Source organism: Rhinoraja longicauda, chromosome 16 (genome assembly GCF_053455715.1).
Source record: "Rhinoraja longicauda isolate Sanriku21f chromosome 16, sRhiLon1.1, whole genome shotgun sequence".
NCBI lineage: Eukaryota > Metazoa > Chordata > Chondrichthyes > Rajiformes > Arhynchobatidae > Rhinoraja > Rhinoraja longicauda.
In genome coordinates this window covers 8,406,969-8,424,230 of record NC_135968.1, presented here as the reverse complement: position 1 = coordinate 8,424,230, position 17,262 = coordinate 8,406,969, and the positions used below count along the sequence as shown (strand labels likewise).

The window sequence follows — 17,262 nt, the reverse complement described above, 5'->3', positions numbered from 1 at the left end:
ACCCGCTGAGCCACTCCGGCACTTTGTGCCAATCTTGTGATGCCTGTGCAACAATTCCTCCCACAACCAGCACGTTCACATTTGAAGAAGGGTCCCGACCTGAAACGTCGCCGATCTGTGTTCTCGAGTCACTCCGGCACTTTGTGTCTTTTTTTAACTTCCGATGGGAAGTCTCCCTCTGGCGAAACGTTAAGAGTATTTGACGCTCTCTTGGAATACTGACCTTTCCGGGCAAAGAGCCGATATTCTTCTCCTGCTCAAAGAGGTACGAAGCATACCCCATGTTGTCGCTGCTAACCAGGTGGTTGGTGTTGTTCATGTTGACCGGGTGAACGGCAAACCAGCTGCAAGTCAGAAGGGACAAAGAGGTGATGATCAAAATGGTTAAGGACTCTTCATTGCCTCTTCCTTGAAGTCTTAGTTTAGTTCCGTTTAGAGATACAGTTTCGGCCCACCGAGTCCGCGCCGACCAGCGATCCCCGCACACTACCACTGGTCCTACACATGATAGACAATAGACAATAGGTGCAGGAGTTGGCCATTCGGCCCTCGTATGCACTGGAATTTAGAAGGATGAGAGGAGATCTTATCGAATCGTATAAGATTATTAAGGGGTATAAGAAAATAACTGCAGGTGCTGGTACAATTCGAAGGTATTTATTCACAAAATGCTGGAGTAACTCAGCAGGTCAGGCAGCATCTCAATAGACAATAGACAATAGACAATAGGTGCAGGAGTAGGCCATTCAGCCCTTCGAGCCAGCACCGCCATTCAATGCGATCATGGCTGATCACTCAATCAGTACCCCGTTCCTGCCTTCTCCCCATACCCCCTCACTCCGCTATCCTCAAGAGCTCTATCCAGCTCTCTCTTGAAAGCATCCAACGAACTGGCCTCCACTGCCTTCTGAGGCAGAGAATTCCACACCTTCACCACCCTCTGACTGAAAAAGTTCTTCCTCATCTCCGTTCTAAATGGCCTACCCCTTATTCTCAAACTGTGGCCCCTTGTTCTGGACTCCCCTAACATTGGGAACATGTTATCTGCCTCTAATGTGTCCAATCCCCTAATTATCTTATATGTTTCAATAAGATCCCCCCTCATCCTTCTAAATTCCAGTGTATACAAGCCCAATCGCTCCAGCCTTTCAACATACGACAGTCCCGCCATTCCGGGAATTAACCTAGTGAACCTACGCTGCACGCCCTCCATAGCAAGAATATCCTTCCTCAAATTTGGAGACCAAAACTGCACACAGTACTCCAGGTGCGGTCTCACCAGGGCCCGGTACAACTGTAGAAGGACCTCTTTGCTCCTATACTCAACTCCTCTTGTTACGAAGGCCAACATTCCATTGGCTTTCTTCACTGCCTGCTGTACCTGCATGCTTCCTTTCATTGACTGATGCACTAGGACACCCAGATCTCGTTGAACTCCCCCTCCTCCTAACTTGACACCATTCAGATAATAATCTGCCTTTCTATTCTTACTTCCAAAGTGAATAACCTCACACTTATCTACATTAAACTGCATCTGCCATGTATCCGCCCACTCACACAACCTGTCCAAGTCACCCTGCAGCCTTATTGCATCTTCCTCACAATTCACACTACCCCCCAACTTAGTATCATCTGCAAATTTGCTAATGGTACTTTTAATCCCTTCGTCTAAGTCATTAATGTATATCGTAAATAGCTGGGGTCCCAGCACCGAACCTTGCGGTACCCCACTGGTCACTGCCTGCCATTCTGAAAGGGACCCATTTATCCCCACTCTTTGCTTTCTGTCTGTCAACCAATTTTCTATCCATGTCAGTACCCTACCCCCAATACCATGTGCCCTAATTTTGCCCACTAATCTCCTATGTGGGACCTTGTCGAAGGCTTTCTGAAAGTCGAGGTACACCACATCCACTGACTCTCCCTTGTCAATTTTCCTAGTTACATCCTCAAAAAATTCCAGTAGATTTGTCAAGCATGATTTCCCCTTCGTAAATCCATGCTGACTCGGAATGATCCCGTTACTGCTATCCAAATGCTCAGCAATTTCGTCTTTTATAATTGACTCCAGCATCTTCCCCACCACTGATGTCAGACTAACTGGTCTATAATTCCCCGTTTTCTCTCTCCCTCCTTTCTTAAAAAGTGGGATAACATTTGCTATCCTCCAATCCACAGGAACTGATCCTGAATCTATAGAACATTGAAAAATGATCTCCAATGCTTCCACTATTTCTAGAGCCACCTCCTTAAGTACTCTGGAATGCAGACCATCAGGCCCTGGGGATTTATCAGCCTTCAGTCCCATCAGTCTACCCAAAACCATTTCCTGCCTAATGTGGATTTCCTTCAGTTCCTCCATCACCCTAGGTTCTCCGGCCCCTAGAACATTTGGGAGATTGTGTGTATCTTCCTCAGTGAAGACAGATCCAAAGTAACGGTTTAACTCGTCTGCCATTTCTTTGTTCCCCATAATAAATTCCCCTGCTTCTGTCTTCAAGGGACCCACATTTGCCTTGACTATTTTTTTCCTCTTCACGTACCTAAAAAAACTTTTGCTATCCTCCTTTATATTATTGGCTAGTTTACCCTCGTACCTCATCTTTTCTCCCCGTATTGCCTTTTTAGTTAACTTTTGTTGCTCTTTAAAAGAGTCCCAATCCTCTGTCTTCCCACTCTTCTTTGCTATGTTATACTTCCTCTCCTTAATTTTTATGCTGTCCCTGACTTCCCTCGTCAGCCACAGGTGTCTCTTACTCCCCTTAGAGTCTTTCCACCTCTTTGGAATAAATTGATCCTGCAACCTCTGCATTATTCCCAGGAATACCTGCCATTGCTGTTCTACCGTCTTCCCTGCTAGGGCCTCCTTCCAATCAATTTTGGCCAGCTCCCGCCTCATGCCTCTGTAATCCCCTTTGCTATACTGTAATACCGACACTGGTAGCAGAGTCAGGGGGTATGGGGAGAAGGCAGGAACGGGGTACTGATTGAGAATGATCAGCCATGATCACATTGAATGGCGGTGCTGGCTCGAAGGGCCGAATGGCCTCCTCCTGCACGTATTGTCTATTGTCTATAGAGCCAGCACCACCATTCAATGTGATCATGGCTGATCATTCTCAATCAGTACCCCGTTCCTGTCTTCTCCCCATACCCCCTGACTCCGCTATCCTTAAGAGCTCTATCTAGCTCTCACTTGAAAGCATTCAGAGAATTGGCCTCCACTGCCTTCTGAGGCAGAGAATTCCACACTGGGGACAATTTACACTTACACCAAGCCAATTAACCTACCGACCTGCACGCCTTTGGAGTGTGGGAAGATCTCGGAGAAAACCCACGCAGGTCACGGGGAGACCGCACAGACACGCACCCGCAGTCAGGATGGAACCCGGGTCCCCGGCACTGCGAGGCAGCAACTCTACCGCTGCGCCACCGTGTCACCGTGCCAAGTCATTGATGGAAAGTTCCAACTGAGTTTTGAAAGGCAAACATGTATCACTAGTCTGGTCTCTTCCAGATATTCTCCCAAGATCTAAGGACGGCATCTGGTCGAGCTGCTTCTTCACGGCGCCAGAGACCCGGGTTCGATCGGGTTGTAAGCTGCCCAAGCGGGAGATGAAGGAATCCAGTACCTCAGCGCCCCGATGCCGTGCCCATCCAGATCCACCATTTTGAGAAGCACTAATTCTTGGTCGGTATTTGATTTGTACCTAAATGAACAACGGCGTTAAAATATGCAACAACAACATTTAAATTCGCAGTCAGGGGGCCCTGCAATTAAAAAAAACACTTAATTGCGAATCTTTCTCTGGAGATAAACATGACAAAAGGTTTTTTGCCATCCATCCATCTTATGATCTGCAAATCATCGCCAGTTCATTCTTGCGAAAATTGAATCTCAAAGTAGTTGATCACCACTTTAATAGAGTCAAACTACTTTACAACTCAGTGGGTAGATACAAAATGCTAGAGAAACTCAGCGGGACAGGCAGCATCTCCGGAGTTTTCTCCCACATCCCAAAGATGTGCGGGTTTGTAGATGAATTGGCCTCTGTAAATTGACCCATGTAAAGTGTGTAGGGAGTGGACGAGAAAGTGGAATAACCTGGAACTAGTGTGAACACGTGATCGATGGTCAGCACGGAATTGGTGGGCTGAAGGGCCTGTTTCCATGCGGTATCACTAAATACTAAACATTAAGATTAGAAAATCTAACACAGATTTCATTAATTTTTGGTAATTAACCAAGGACTGGTAAGATATTTATATTGTTGTGTAAAATATATATCAATTCACTAGATGGAGCTAGAATAACACTGAACATTGTGAGTGAGAGATATGTTTTTTCTGAGACAAACAAATACGGAAAGTAGAAAGAAAACTCATCCGGTGTATTATGATAGACAATAGACAATAGGTGCAGGAGGAGGTCATTCGGCCCTTCAAGCCAGCACCGCCATTCAATGTGATCATGGCTGATCATTCTCAATCAGTACCCCGTTCCTGCCTTCTCCCCATACCCCCTGGACTCCCCCAACATTGGGAACATGTTTCCTGCCTCTAACGTGTCCAACCCCTTAATAATCTTATACGTTTCGATAAGATCTCCTCTCATCCTTCTAAATTCCAGTGTATACAAGCCTAGTCGCTCCAGTCTTTCAACATATGATAGTCCCGCCATTCCGGGAATTAACCTAGTAAACCTACGGTGCACGCCCTCAATAGCAAGAATATCCTTCCTCAAATTTGGAGACCAAAACTGCACACAGTACTCCAGGTGCGGTCTCACTAGGGCCCTGTACAACTGCAGAAGGACCTCTTTGCTCCTATACTCAACTCCTCTTGTTATGAAGGCCAACATTCATTGGCTTTCTTCACTGCCTGCTGTACCTGCATGCTTCCTTTCAGTGACTGATGCAGTAGGACACCCAGATCACGTTGTACGTCCCCTGTTCCTAACTTGACACCATTCAGATAATACTCTGCCTTCCTATTCTTACCACCAAAGTAGATAACCTCACACTTATCCACATTAAACTGCATCTGCCATGCATCCGCCCACTCACACAATGGAGGCTTAAATATTTTTAGTTTTCGAGATACAGCATGGAAACGGGCCATTCGGCCGACCGAGTCCGCACCGACCAGCGATCACATGTGCACTAGTTCTATCCTACACGCGAGGAACAATTTACAGAAGGCAATTAACCTACAAACCCGCATTTTTTTGGGATGTGGGAGAAACCGGAGCACCCAGGAGAAAACCCACGCGGTCACAGGGAGAACGTGCAAACTCCACACAGACAGCGCCAGGAGTCAGGATCGAACCCGGGACTCTGACGCTGTAAGGCAGCAACTCTCCCGCTGCGCCACCGTGCCGCTACGATATGTGTGGCTTGAAGTTTTAGTTTTAGAGATGAAGCGCGGAAAGTCCGCACCGACCAGCGATCCCAGGACATTAACACGACTCCACACACTTCAGGGACAATCTACATTTCTACCAAGCCAATTAACCTCCAAACCTGTACGTCTTTGGAGTGTGGGAGGAAACCGAAGATCTCGGAGGAAACCCACGCAGGTCACGGGGAGAACGTGCAAACTCCGTGCGGACAATGCCCGAGTCTCCGGCGCTGCAAGCGCTGTAAGGCAGCAACTCTACCGCCGCGCCACCTTTTAAGAATGCCACTCCTTAAGGACATTCTTCAAATGTCTCCTATATTCACACAAAGCGTGGTGGGTGTATGGAACGAGCTGCCAGAGGAGGCAGTTGAGGCAGGGAATCCAAATTTGAGGAAGGATATTCTTGCTATTGAGGGCGTGCAGCGTAGGTTTACTAGGTTAATTCCCGGAATGGCGGGACTGTCATATGTTGAAAGACTGGAGCGACTAGGCTTGTATACACTGGAATTTAGAAGGATGAGAGGAGATCTTATCGAAACGTATAAGATTATGAAGGGGTTGGACACGTTAGAGGCAGGAAACATGTTCCCAACGTTGGGGGAGTCCAGAACCAGGGGCCACAGTTTAAGAATAAGGGGTAGGCCATTTAGAACTGAGATGAGGAAAAACTTTTTCAGTCAGAGAGTTGTGAATCTGTGGAATTCTCTGCCTCAGAAGGCAGTGGAGGCCAATTCTCTGAATGCATTCAAGAGAGAGCTAGATAGAGCTCTTAAGGATAGCGGAGTCAGGGGGTATGGGGGGAAGGCAGGAACGGGGTACTGATTGAGAATGATCAGCCAGGATCACATTGAATGGCGGTGCGTACAGGCTCGAAGGGCCGAATGACCTCCTCCTGCACCTATTGTCTATTGACTATCGCAATGTTTAAGAAACAATTAGACAGGTACATGGATAGGACAGGTTTGGAGGGATATGGGCCAAATGCAGGCAGGTGGGACGAGTGTAACTGGGACATGTTGGCCGGTATGGGCAAGCTGGGCCGAAGGGCCTGTTTCCATCCTGTATGACTCTGTGAAATTGAATTGCACGCATGCTTAGGAGCATTATCCTCAAATACCTGCGGATGTCAGTTTAAAGGGTGCCAGTGTGACCCATGGTGAAGCTGATTCCTCAGCCAGCCTGGCTTTCGTACGCTTCAGATCCCATTTAGTACCTGGCTCGTTCTTCTTTCGGGTTCTGCAGGTAAGAGTATGGACTCCTGTTTATGTTGCTGCCTTCCACTTCACCCTTGTTCACAAGTATCTTTCCCGGCTTCATGTTCTTGTGAGCGATGTCAATGCTCTGTTGAGAGAGGAACACCCGGACATAAAGCAACTCTACATTGATGGAAGTGATGAAAAATAACGCCCGTGCCTTGCTTTAAATAATGCACAGAAACACAGGAAATAGGTGCAGAAGTAGGCCATTCGGCCCTTCGAGCCAGCACCGCCATTCAATAAACAAATTTTAAAAGTTCAATAAATAAAAGGAACAATATAGCACAAAAAACACAACAAAGCCCAAAGTTCCTAGTGCAACGCGTGCAGTTCATACCAAAGATAGACAACAAGTGCTGGAGTAACTCAACGGGACAGGCAGCATCTCTGGAGAGAAGGAATGGGTGACGTTTTGGGTCTCATTGCCACTTTCATTTCACTGCACATCGTGTATGTGTATGTGACAAATAAATTTGACTTGACTTGAAACGTCATCCATTCCTTCTGTCCAGGGATGCTGCCTGTCCCGTTGAGTTACTCCAGCATTTTGTGTCTACCTTTGATTTAAACCAGCATCTGCAGTTCCTTCCTACACAAGCAGTTGATAGTTCTGATTTAGTCGGAGTTCCTGGTGTTCAGTAGCCTAATGGTTGTTGGGAAGAAGCTATCCTCCCGATGGCAGGAGTGCAATGAGAGTGTGGCCAGACGATGTTGGTCCTTGACGATGCTGGCTGCCTCTTATAGACCCCTTTAATGGAGGTCTGCACCCGTGATGGACTGGGCAGTGTTCACCACGTTTTGTAATCTCTCCTTGCATTGACGGGAAATAGGTATGTGTAGTTTAGTTTAGAGATACAGTGTGAAAACAAGCCCTTCCGCTCACTGAGCCCGCCAAGCCGACCAGCGATCACCTACACACCAGGGACACTTTACAGAAGGGATGGGGGAGGAGGGAGGATAAGGGGGGTTGAGGGGAATGAAGTGGGGGGGAGGGAGGGGGGGAGAGGGGGGGAAGGGAGGGATAGGGAGAAGGGGGGGAGAGAGGGGGTGGGGAGATGGGGGTAGGTGGGAGGGGAGTGGGGGGGAAGGTGCTGCACCAATGCAGTAGAGGTTTGGGCCCAACGGCTCCACTTGGTCTAGTAAATACTAATTGCTAAACCTATCGGTGATCCGAGCTAAAGGCAAAGTATCGCGGGATAAATTGATCAATTCTTTTATTTACAGCTTTCTGTAATGACACTGATATGGAGCCGGGCACCATGAAAGTCAAAGAGCAAGAAGCGAATGCCAAAAGGGGATAAACTGCATATACTGGGAATTTTAGTTTAGTTTAGTTTACAGACACAGAGCGGAAAGAGACCCTTCGGCCCATCGAGTCCGCACCGACCAGCGATCACCCCGCACATTAGCACTATCCCACACACACCGGGGACAATTTACAGACGCCAATTAACCTACAAATCTTCGGAGAGTGGGAGGAAACCGGAGCACCTGGAGAAAACCCACGCGGTCACGGGGAGAACGTGCAACGGTACCGACTGCACCCGTAGTCAGGATGGAGCCCGGGTCCCTGACGCTGTGAGGCGGCAACTCTACCGCTGAGCCACTGTGCCCACACTGTTCATCGCTTAATTCACTTTGAGGAGAAATATAAAGAAGATGTCAATTATTACCTCAGGAAAAAAAAACTGCATTTGCAAAAATAAGTTCCTCGTATATAATTTCATCAGAACTAATTTTAAAAGTTTTTATGGTGACAAAAAATAATGGCAATTTTATTCCGTTCTACCTCATTTGTAATGAGAATAGGAATTAGCACGAGAAAAAAGATCGTTACATAACAAGTCTTTTCCATTTACCTTGAAGCTAAATGAGAGCAATACATTCTTCCATTATCTAAGAAGAATTTTTTTCCCCCACCCCATTTTCCATTATTTTTCTGAGTGGTAATAGCAATGGATGATTAGGGAAAGATTCTATTAAAGATATACCAGACTGCATTCTTTTTATGGATTTCTGATATTTGAAATGCTATTGTCTTAAGTATAAAAGCTAAAGGTTTGATCACTGGCCATTAGCGCTAAATGCGAGATATTGCAGCCTCAGCATTTTGAAATCTGCCTTGGAGACTTATTCCACCGAAGTCAAGTGACATAAATTTCAGAGGCAGAGCTGAGCACGCATCGGCAACTAGACGCAGAGTAGGGGAATCGAGGACCAGAGGGCATATGTTTAAGGTGAAGGGGAAAAGATTTAATAGGAATCTCTGGGGTAACTTTTTCCACACAAATGGCGGTGGGTTTAGATTTAGATTTAGAGTTACAGCACGGAAACAGGCCCTTCGGCCCACCGAGTCTGCGCCGCCCAGCGATCCCCGCACATTAACACTATCCTACACACACTAGGGACAATTTTTACATTTACCCAGTCAATTAACCTACATACCTGTACGTCTTTGGAGTGTGGGAGGAAACCGAAGATCTCGGAGAAAACCCACGCAGGTCACGGGGAGAACGTACAAACTCCGTACAGACGGCGCCCGTAGTCAGGATCGAACCTGAGTCTCCGGCGCTGCATTCGCTGGCAGGCAGCAACTCTACCGCTGCGCCACCGTGCCGCCCATTGTTTGTAACAAGCTGCCAGAGGAGGTAGTTGAGGCAGGGACTATCCCAGCGTTTAAGAAACAGTTAGACAGGTGCATGGATAGGATAGGTTTGTAGGGATATGGACCAAATGGAGCCAGGTGGGACCAGTTTAGCTAGGACATGTCGGCCGGTGTGGGCAGGTTGGGCATAAAGGGCCTGTTTCCACACTGTATCACTCTATATCGCATGTTTAATGTTAATGAGAGAGGTTGAATTTCTAGGGAAGATGGGCACAAAATGCTGGAGTAACTCAGCGGGACAGACAGCATCTCTGGAGAAAAGGAAAAGGTTGCGTTTCGGGTCTATTCCTATTCCTGGCCTTTTCCTTTTACCCAGAGATGCTGTCTGACCTGCTGAGTTTTTGTGTCCATCTTCGGTTTAAACCAGCTTCTGCAGTTCCTTCCTACATATATTGAATTTCTAGAGGAGTGATTTAAAAAGTGAAAAGCTGCTACAATCATTAATTGCAGAGCAATCTAAAAGGAAACATAGACTCAAGGAACTGCAGATGTTGGTCTACCAAAAAAAGACCCAGAATGCTTGAGTAACTCAGCGGGCCTGGCAGCATCTCGGGAGAAAAGGAAGTGGCGACGTTTTGGGTCGAGACTCTTCGTCAAAGTTAAAGACAGGGATAGAGTGGATGTGGAGAGGATGTTTCCACTAGTGGGAGAGTCTAGGACTAGAGGTCACAGCCTCAGAATTAAAGGATGTTCTTTTAGGAAGGAGATGAGGAGAAATTTCTTTACTCGGAGGGTGGTGAATCTGTGGAATTCTTTGCCACAGAAGGCAGTGGAAGCCAATTCACTGGATGTATTCAAGAGAGAGTTAGATATAGCTCTTAGGGTTCAACGGAATCAAGGGATATGTGGAGAAAGCAGAAACGGGGTACTGATTTTGGATGATCAGCCATGATCATATTGAATGGCGGTGCTGGCTCAAAGGGCTGAAGGGCCTACTCCTGCACCTATTTTCTATGTCTCTATGTTTCTATGAAAATGACTGAAGTGCCAAACACAAACTCAAATTCCTTTTATATACACTGTCTCTTCTTTAGCTTAGTTTAGTTTAGTTTAGAGATACAGCATTGAAACAGGTCCTTCGGCCCACCAAGTCCACGCCGACCAGAGACCCCCACACACTGGCACTATCACTATCTTAACATTTTTACCGAAGCAAATTGACCTACAAAGCCGAACATTTTTGGAGTGTGGGAGGAAACCGGAGCAAGCGGGGAAAACCCACGCGGTCACGGGGAGAACGCACAAACTCTGTACGGACAGTACCCGAGGCCAGGATCGAACCCGGGTCTCTGGCGCTGTAAGGCAATAACTCTACCGTTGCGCCACCGGGCCGCCCTTGTTGACTAGAAGCTCTGGAAAGGGGTTAGGACATAATTGGAGAGATGCCATCAAATGTGACATTTTAAAGAGGACTCAACAATGGAGTTTCACAGTTGCTATTTATCTCACTACGATTCATAGCAATGGTCTGTTACACAGCCCTTCAAGCCTCTATTGTTCTCATTGTTTTATTTTTACGTGATTTATTATAGGCAATAGGTGCAGGAGTAGGCCATTCGGCCCATCGAGCCAGTACCGCCATTCACTGTGATCATGACTGATCATCCACAATCAGTACCCCGTTCCTGCCTCCTCCCCATGTCCCTTGACTCCGCTATCTTTAAGAGCTCTATCTAGCTCTCTCTTGAAAACTCTCTCTCTTTGGACCATAGTTGCACCCATTGAAGGGTACATTTTGTTCATTGACATTTGGATTGATTATAAGTATTATGTTCTCACTGAACAAGTGGCATCTTTGTACTCCTGAACAATAGGTTTAGGGATGCAACATGGAAACAGGCCCTTCGGCCCAACGAGTCCACGCCGACCATCCATTACCCATTTGCACTAGTTCTATGCTATCCCACTTTCCCATTCACTCCCTACACACGAGGGGAAAATTTACAGAGGCCATTTAACCTGCAGACCCGCACGTCCTTGGGATGCACCCTAGTCCGGGTGAGTCGGCCAATCTCGACCTCATTGGGACTTCCGCGGCCAACGGGCGGGTCGAATCTGCCCCCTGCGGCCGGGGCTCTGGAACTCCGGCCCGGCCCGGAGCTGGCAGATCCGTTCCCATGGCCGACTTCCGAGGCCGACTTTGGCGGGCCGGTATCTCGGCTCCTCGGCGGCCGTGGCGGAGCGTTCCGGTACCGTTGGGCTCCTCTCGGAGGGCGTGACCTTCGTTGGTTCCGGCAAAATGGATAAATAATGCAGAAAGGCTCTGGGATCAACGACGCCGGAAAATCACTGGTGGACCTGCATCACGATAATTGTTGAATGAACGCTCATTCACATGCATTGAGAGCGTGTTAGAAGACAGTCTCACCTTTACAATACCATTGATTAGGGCGTTGATAGATGGTTTGATGTAGCCTTTGCTGGTGATGAGACAGAGAGTGTACTGAAAATATCCCGCAGGTCCTGAATGGGTGTGGGTCCCACTCAAAACAACGTTGTCTTGTCTGTAAAGGCTCCCATACTTCCTCTTCAGTAATTTCATCACCTAAAAGACTCAATAGCATTAGCCATATATCACATCTATATACTAAAACTCTCGTTTGTTTGTTTGTTTGTTTGTTTGTTCCTGAAGTACAGCCAAAACGGTACACGATACCGCAACAATTTTAGGCCCACCTTACTCACCGTCGTCCCATTAGTGCTAATGGAAGAAGTATCATTGAAATCAGTGTTATATTTTTTAAGTTATTCACATTTTAAAGTTTAAATCTATCTTCTCGGGAGGGAGGGTGGAGGGAGGGATAGGGGAGGAGGGAGGATAAGGGGGGTTGAGGGGGATGAAGTGGGGGGGGGAAGGGGAGGGAGGGGGAGAGGGGGGGAAGCGGGGAGAGGGGAGGGGGAAGGGGGAGAGAGGAGGGGAGAAGGGAGGGGGAGGGAGGACGGAGGGCGGGAAGGGAGGGGGGAAGGGGAAGAGGGGGGGTGGGGGTAGGTGGGAGGGGAGGGGTGGGGCAGGGGGGGGAAGGTGCTGCACCAATGCAGTAGAGGTTTGGGCCCAACGGCTCCACTTGGTCTAGTAAATACTAATTGCTAAACCTATCGGTGATCCGAGCTAAAGGCAAAATATCGCGGGATAAATTGATCAATTCTTTTATTTACAGCTTTCTGTAATCACACTGATATGGAGCCGTGCACCATTAAAGTCAAAGAGCAAGAAGCAAATGCTGAAAAGGGATAAACTGCATACACTGGGAATCTTAGTTTAGTTTAGTGTACAGACACAGAGCGGAAAGAGTCCCTTCGGCCCACCGAGTCCGCACCGACCAGCGATCACCCCGCACATTAGCATTATCCCACACACACCGGGGCAATTTACATTTATACAAAGCCAATTAGCCTACAGACCTGCACGTCTTTGGAGTGTGGGAGGAAACCGAAGATCTCGGAGAAAACCCACGGGGTCGCGGGGAGAACGTCAACCCCATTCTCCTGCCTTCTCCCCATAACCCCTGACACACGTACGGCACGGTGGCGCAGCGGTAGAGTTGCTGCCTTACAGCGAATGCAGCGCCGGAGACTCAGGTTCGATCCTGAATACGGGCGCCGTCTGTACGGAGTTTGTACGCTCTCCCCGTGACCTGCGTGGGTTTTCTCCGAGATCTTCGTTTCCTCCCACACTCCGAAGACGTGCAGGTATAGACAATAGACAATAGACAATAGGTGCAGGAGTAGGACATTCAGCCCTTCGAGCCAGCACCGCCATTCAATGCGATCATGGCTGATCACTCTCAATCAGTACCCCGTTCCTGCCTTCTCCCCATACCCCCTCACTCCGCTATCCTTAAGAGCTCTATCCAGCTCTCTCTTGAAAGCATCCAACGAACTGGCCTCCACTGCCTTCTGAGGCAGAGAATTCCACACCTTCACCACTCTCTGACTGAAAAGGTTCTTCCTCATCTCCGTTCTAAATGGCCTACCCCTTATTCTTAAACTGTAGCCCCTTGTTCTGGACTCCCCCAACATTGGGAACATGTTTCCTGCCTCTAACGTGTCCAACCCCTTAATAATCTTATACGTTTTGATAAGATCTCCTCTCATCCTTCTAAATTCCAGTGTATACAAGCCTAGTCGTTCCAGTCCTTCAACATACGAAAGTACCGCCATTCCGGGAATTAACCTAGTAAACCTACGCTGCACGCCCTCAATAGCAAGAATATCCTTCCTCAAATTTGGAGACCAAAACTGCACACAGTACTCCAGGTGCGGTCTCACCAGGGCCCGGTACAACTGTAGAAGGACCTCTTTGCTCCTATACTCAACTCCTCTTGTTATGAAGGCCAACATTCCATTGGCTTTCTTCACTGCCTGCTGTACCTGCATGCTTCCTTTCAGTGACTGATGCACTAGGACACCCGGATCTCGTTGAACATCTCCTCCTCCTAACTTGACACCATTCAGATAATAATCTGCCTTTCTATTCTTACTTCCAAAGTGAATAACCTCACACTTATCTACATTAAACTGCATCTGCCATGTATCCGCCCACTCACACAACCTGTCCAAGTCACCCTGCAGCCTTATTGCATCTTCCTCACAATTCACACTGCCCCCCAGCTTAGTATCATCTGCAAATTTGCTAATGGTACTTTTAATCCCTTCATCTAAGTCATTAATGTATATCGTAAATAGCTGGGGTCCCAGCACCGAACCTTGCGGTACCCCACTGGTCACTGCCTGCCATTCCGAAAGGGACCCATTTATCCCCACTCTTTGCTTTCTGTCTGTCAACCAATTTTCTATCCATGTCAGTACCCTACCCCCAATACCATGTGCTCTAATTTTGCCCACTAATCTCCTATGTGGGACCTTGTCGAAGGCTTTCTGAAAGTCGAGGTACACCACATCCACTGACTCTCCCCTGCCAATTTTCCTAGTTACATCCTCAAAAAATTCCAGTAGATTTGTCAAGCATGATTTCCCCTTCGTAAATCCATGCTGACTCGGAATAATCCTGTTACTGCTATCCAAATGCTCAGCAATTTCGTCTTTTATAATTGACTCCAGCATCTTCCCCACCACTGATGTCAGACTAACTGGTCTATAATTACCCGTTTTCTCTCTCCCTCCTTTCTTAAAAAGTGGGATAACATTTGCTATCTTCCAATCCACAGGAACTGATCCTGAATCTATAGAACATTGAAAAATGATCTCCAATGCTTCCACTATTTCTAGAGCCACCTCCTTAAGTACCCTGGGATGCAGACCATCAGGCCCTGGGGATTTATCAACCTTCAGTCCCATCAGTCTACCCAAAACCATTTCCTGCCTAATGTGGATTTCCTTCAGTTCCTCCATCACCCTAGGTTCTCCGGCCCCTAGAACATTTGGGAGATTGTGTGTATCTTCCTCAGTGAAGACAGATCCAAAGTAACGGTTTAACTCGTCTGCCATTTCTTTGTTCCCCATAATAAATTCCCCTGCTTCTGTCTTCAAGGGACCCACATTTGCCTTGACTATTTTTTTCCTCTTCGCGTACCTAAAAAAACTTTTGCTATCCTCCTTTATATTATTGGTTAGTTTACCCTCGTACCTCATCATTTCTCCCCGTATTGCCTTTTTAGTTAACTTTTGTTGCTCTTTAAAAGAGTCCCAATCCTCTGCCTTCCCACTCTTCTTTGCTATGTTATACTTCCTCTCCTTAATTTTTATGCTGTCCCTGACTTCCCTTGTCAGCCATGTATGTAGGTAGGTTAATTGACTGGGTAAATGTAAAAATTGTCCCTAGTGTGTGTAGGGGATAGTGTTAATGTGCGTCGCTGGGCGGCGCAGACTCGGTGGGCCGAAGGGCCTGTTTCCGCACTGCATCTCTAAAAAAAAAAATGAAATCAAGAATCTGTTCACCTCTGCCTTAAAAATACCCAATGACTTAGCCTCCACAACCTCCTGTGGCACTGAATTCCATGGATTCATCGCCTAGTTCTTAGTGCAACCAATGACAGTCCATCGTTCACAGTTTAGTTAGTGCTGTGTTGTCTTCAGGAGACTACTGGTTGTTGGGAAGAAGCTAGTCTTGAACCTGGAGGTCATGGTTTTTAGACTGCTAAAGCTTTCCCCCCGATGGTGGGAGTGAAATGAGAGCCAGGGTGGTGTGGGTCTCTGGTGACCTCCATTATCATCAATGTAAAGTGCAGGAGGAATTCGGCGGGACAGGCAGCATCTGCAAGGTGGGGGGGGGGGGGGGGAATGGACAGGCAAAGTTTCAGGTTGGGGCCCTTCTTCAGTAACCTGACCCCTGAGATGGAGACAGAGATGCCAAGGGAGTGACGGGAAGGATCAGAGATCGACTGTGTGAGTAAGAGTCAGAGTGAGGTGGAAAATGACAGCAAAAGCTATGAAATATTCGAGTCCCACATCAATACAGGAAACAGGATCAATACAGTCATCAATGGACTGTATCCATCAATGGACCGGAGAAGAATTAGAAAGGATCAAGTTAGGACCAAAACATTTTTCCCACAAAGAGTTTCTCATGACTACACATTTAAGTTTAGTTTTTTTTAGTTAAGTTTAGATGTAGGATATATTGTATATTGTATATTTAGATAAAGATATATTGTATATTGTATTGTATTGTATTGTATGTACTGGAAACAGGCCAATTAACCTACAAACCTGCACTCAATAGACAATAGACACTAGGTGCAGGAGGAGGCCATTCGGCCCTTCGAGCCAGCACCGCCATTCAATGTGATCATGGCTGATCATTCTCAATCAGTATCCCGTTCCCGCCTTCTCCCCATACCCCCTGACTCCGCTATCCTTAAGAGCTCTATCCAGCTCTCTCTTGAATGCATTCAGAGAATTGGCCTCCACAGCCTTCTGAGGCAGAGAATTCCACAGATTCACAACTCTCTGACTGAAAAGGTTTTTGTATCTCAGTTCTAAATGGCCTACCCCTTATTCTTAAACTGTGGCCCCTTGTTCTGGACTCCCCCGACATTGGGAACATGTTTCCTGCCTCTAACGTGTCCAACCCCTTAATAATCTTATACGTTTTGATAAGATCTCCTCTCATCCTTCTAAATTCCAGTGTATACAAGCCTAGTCGCTCCAGTCTTTCAACATATGAAAGTCCCGCCATTCCGGGAATTAACCTAGTAAACCTACGCTGCACGCCCTCAATAGCAAGAATATCCTTCTTCAAATTTGGAGACCAAAACTGCACACAGTATTCCAGGTGCGATCTCACTAGGGCCCTGTACAACTGCAGAAGGACCTCTTTGCTCCTATACTCAACTCCTCTTGTTATGAAGGACAACATTCCATCGGCTTTCTTCACTGCCTGCTGTACCTGCATGCTTCCTTTCAGTGACTGATGCACAAGGACACCCAGATCTCGTTGTACGTCCCCTGTTCCTAACTTGACACCATTCAGATAATACTCTGCCTTCCTATTCTTACCACCAAAGTGGATAACCTCACACTTATCCACATTAAACTGCATCTGCCATGCATCCGCCCACTCACACAACCTGTCCAAGTCACCCTGCAGCCTCATAGCATCTTCCTCACAGTTCACACTACCACCCAGCTTTGTATCATCTGCAAATTTGCTAAGACTGGACTGGAGTGTCACTATTTACGGACTTGGAGGGCCGAAAAGGCCTGTTTCCGGCTGTATATATATATGATATGATATGATATTTAACCAGTGACAATATATATTTTTTAATTATCCAAAACGTACTGTGATTATGTGCAAGAAGGAACTGTAGACGTTGGTTTACACCGGAGATAGACAAGAAAAGGTGGAGTAACTCAGCAGGACTGGAGAGAAGGAATGGGTGACGTTTCGGGTCGAGACCCTTCTTCAGAAGGGCCTCGTAATATAATTATGTTTTGCTGGATACTGTGGGCCGAACGGCCTGTCCCTGTGCTGCACTG

At 47.1% G+C, this 17,262-nt stretch overlaps 1 protein-coding gene across 3 annotated transcripts in view; it reads right to left on the bottom strand.

Annotated features, from left to right (window-relative positions):
• Window positions 1-17,262, bottom strand: part of asah2 (N-acylsphingosine amidohydrolase 2) — an 88,792-nt gene that overhangs the window by 51,295 nt on the left and 20,235 nt on the right. For all 3 annotated transcript variants that reach the window (XM_078413178.1, XM_078413176.1, XM_078413177.1), the window contains exons 5-8: window positions 11,690-11,866; window positions 6,614-6,741; window positions 3,633-3,710; window positions 224-344 (exon numbers count right to left, since the gene is read on the bottom strand). In XM_078413178.1, coding sequence (XP_078269304.1) covers window positions 224-344; window positions 3,633-3,710; window positions 6,614-6,741; window positions 11,690-11,866 — 504 coding nt within the window. The remainder of the gene's footprint in view (window positions 1-223; window positions 345-3,632; window positions 3,711-6,613; window positions 6,742-11,689; window positions 11,867-17,262) is intronic.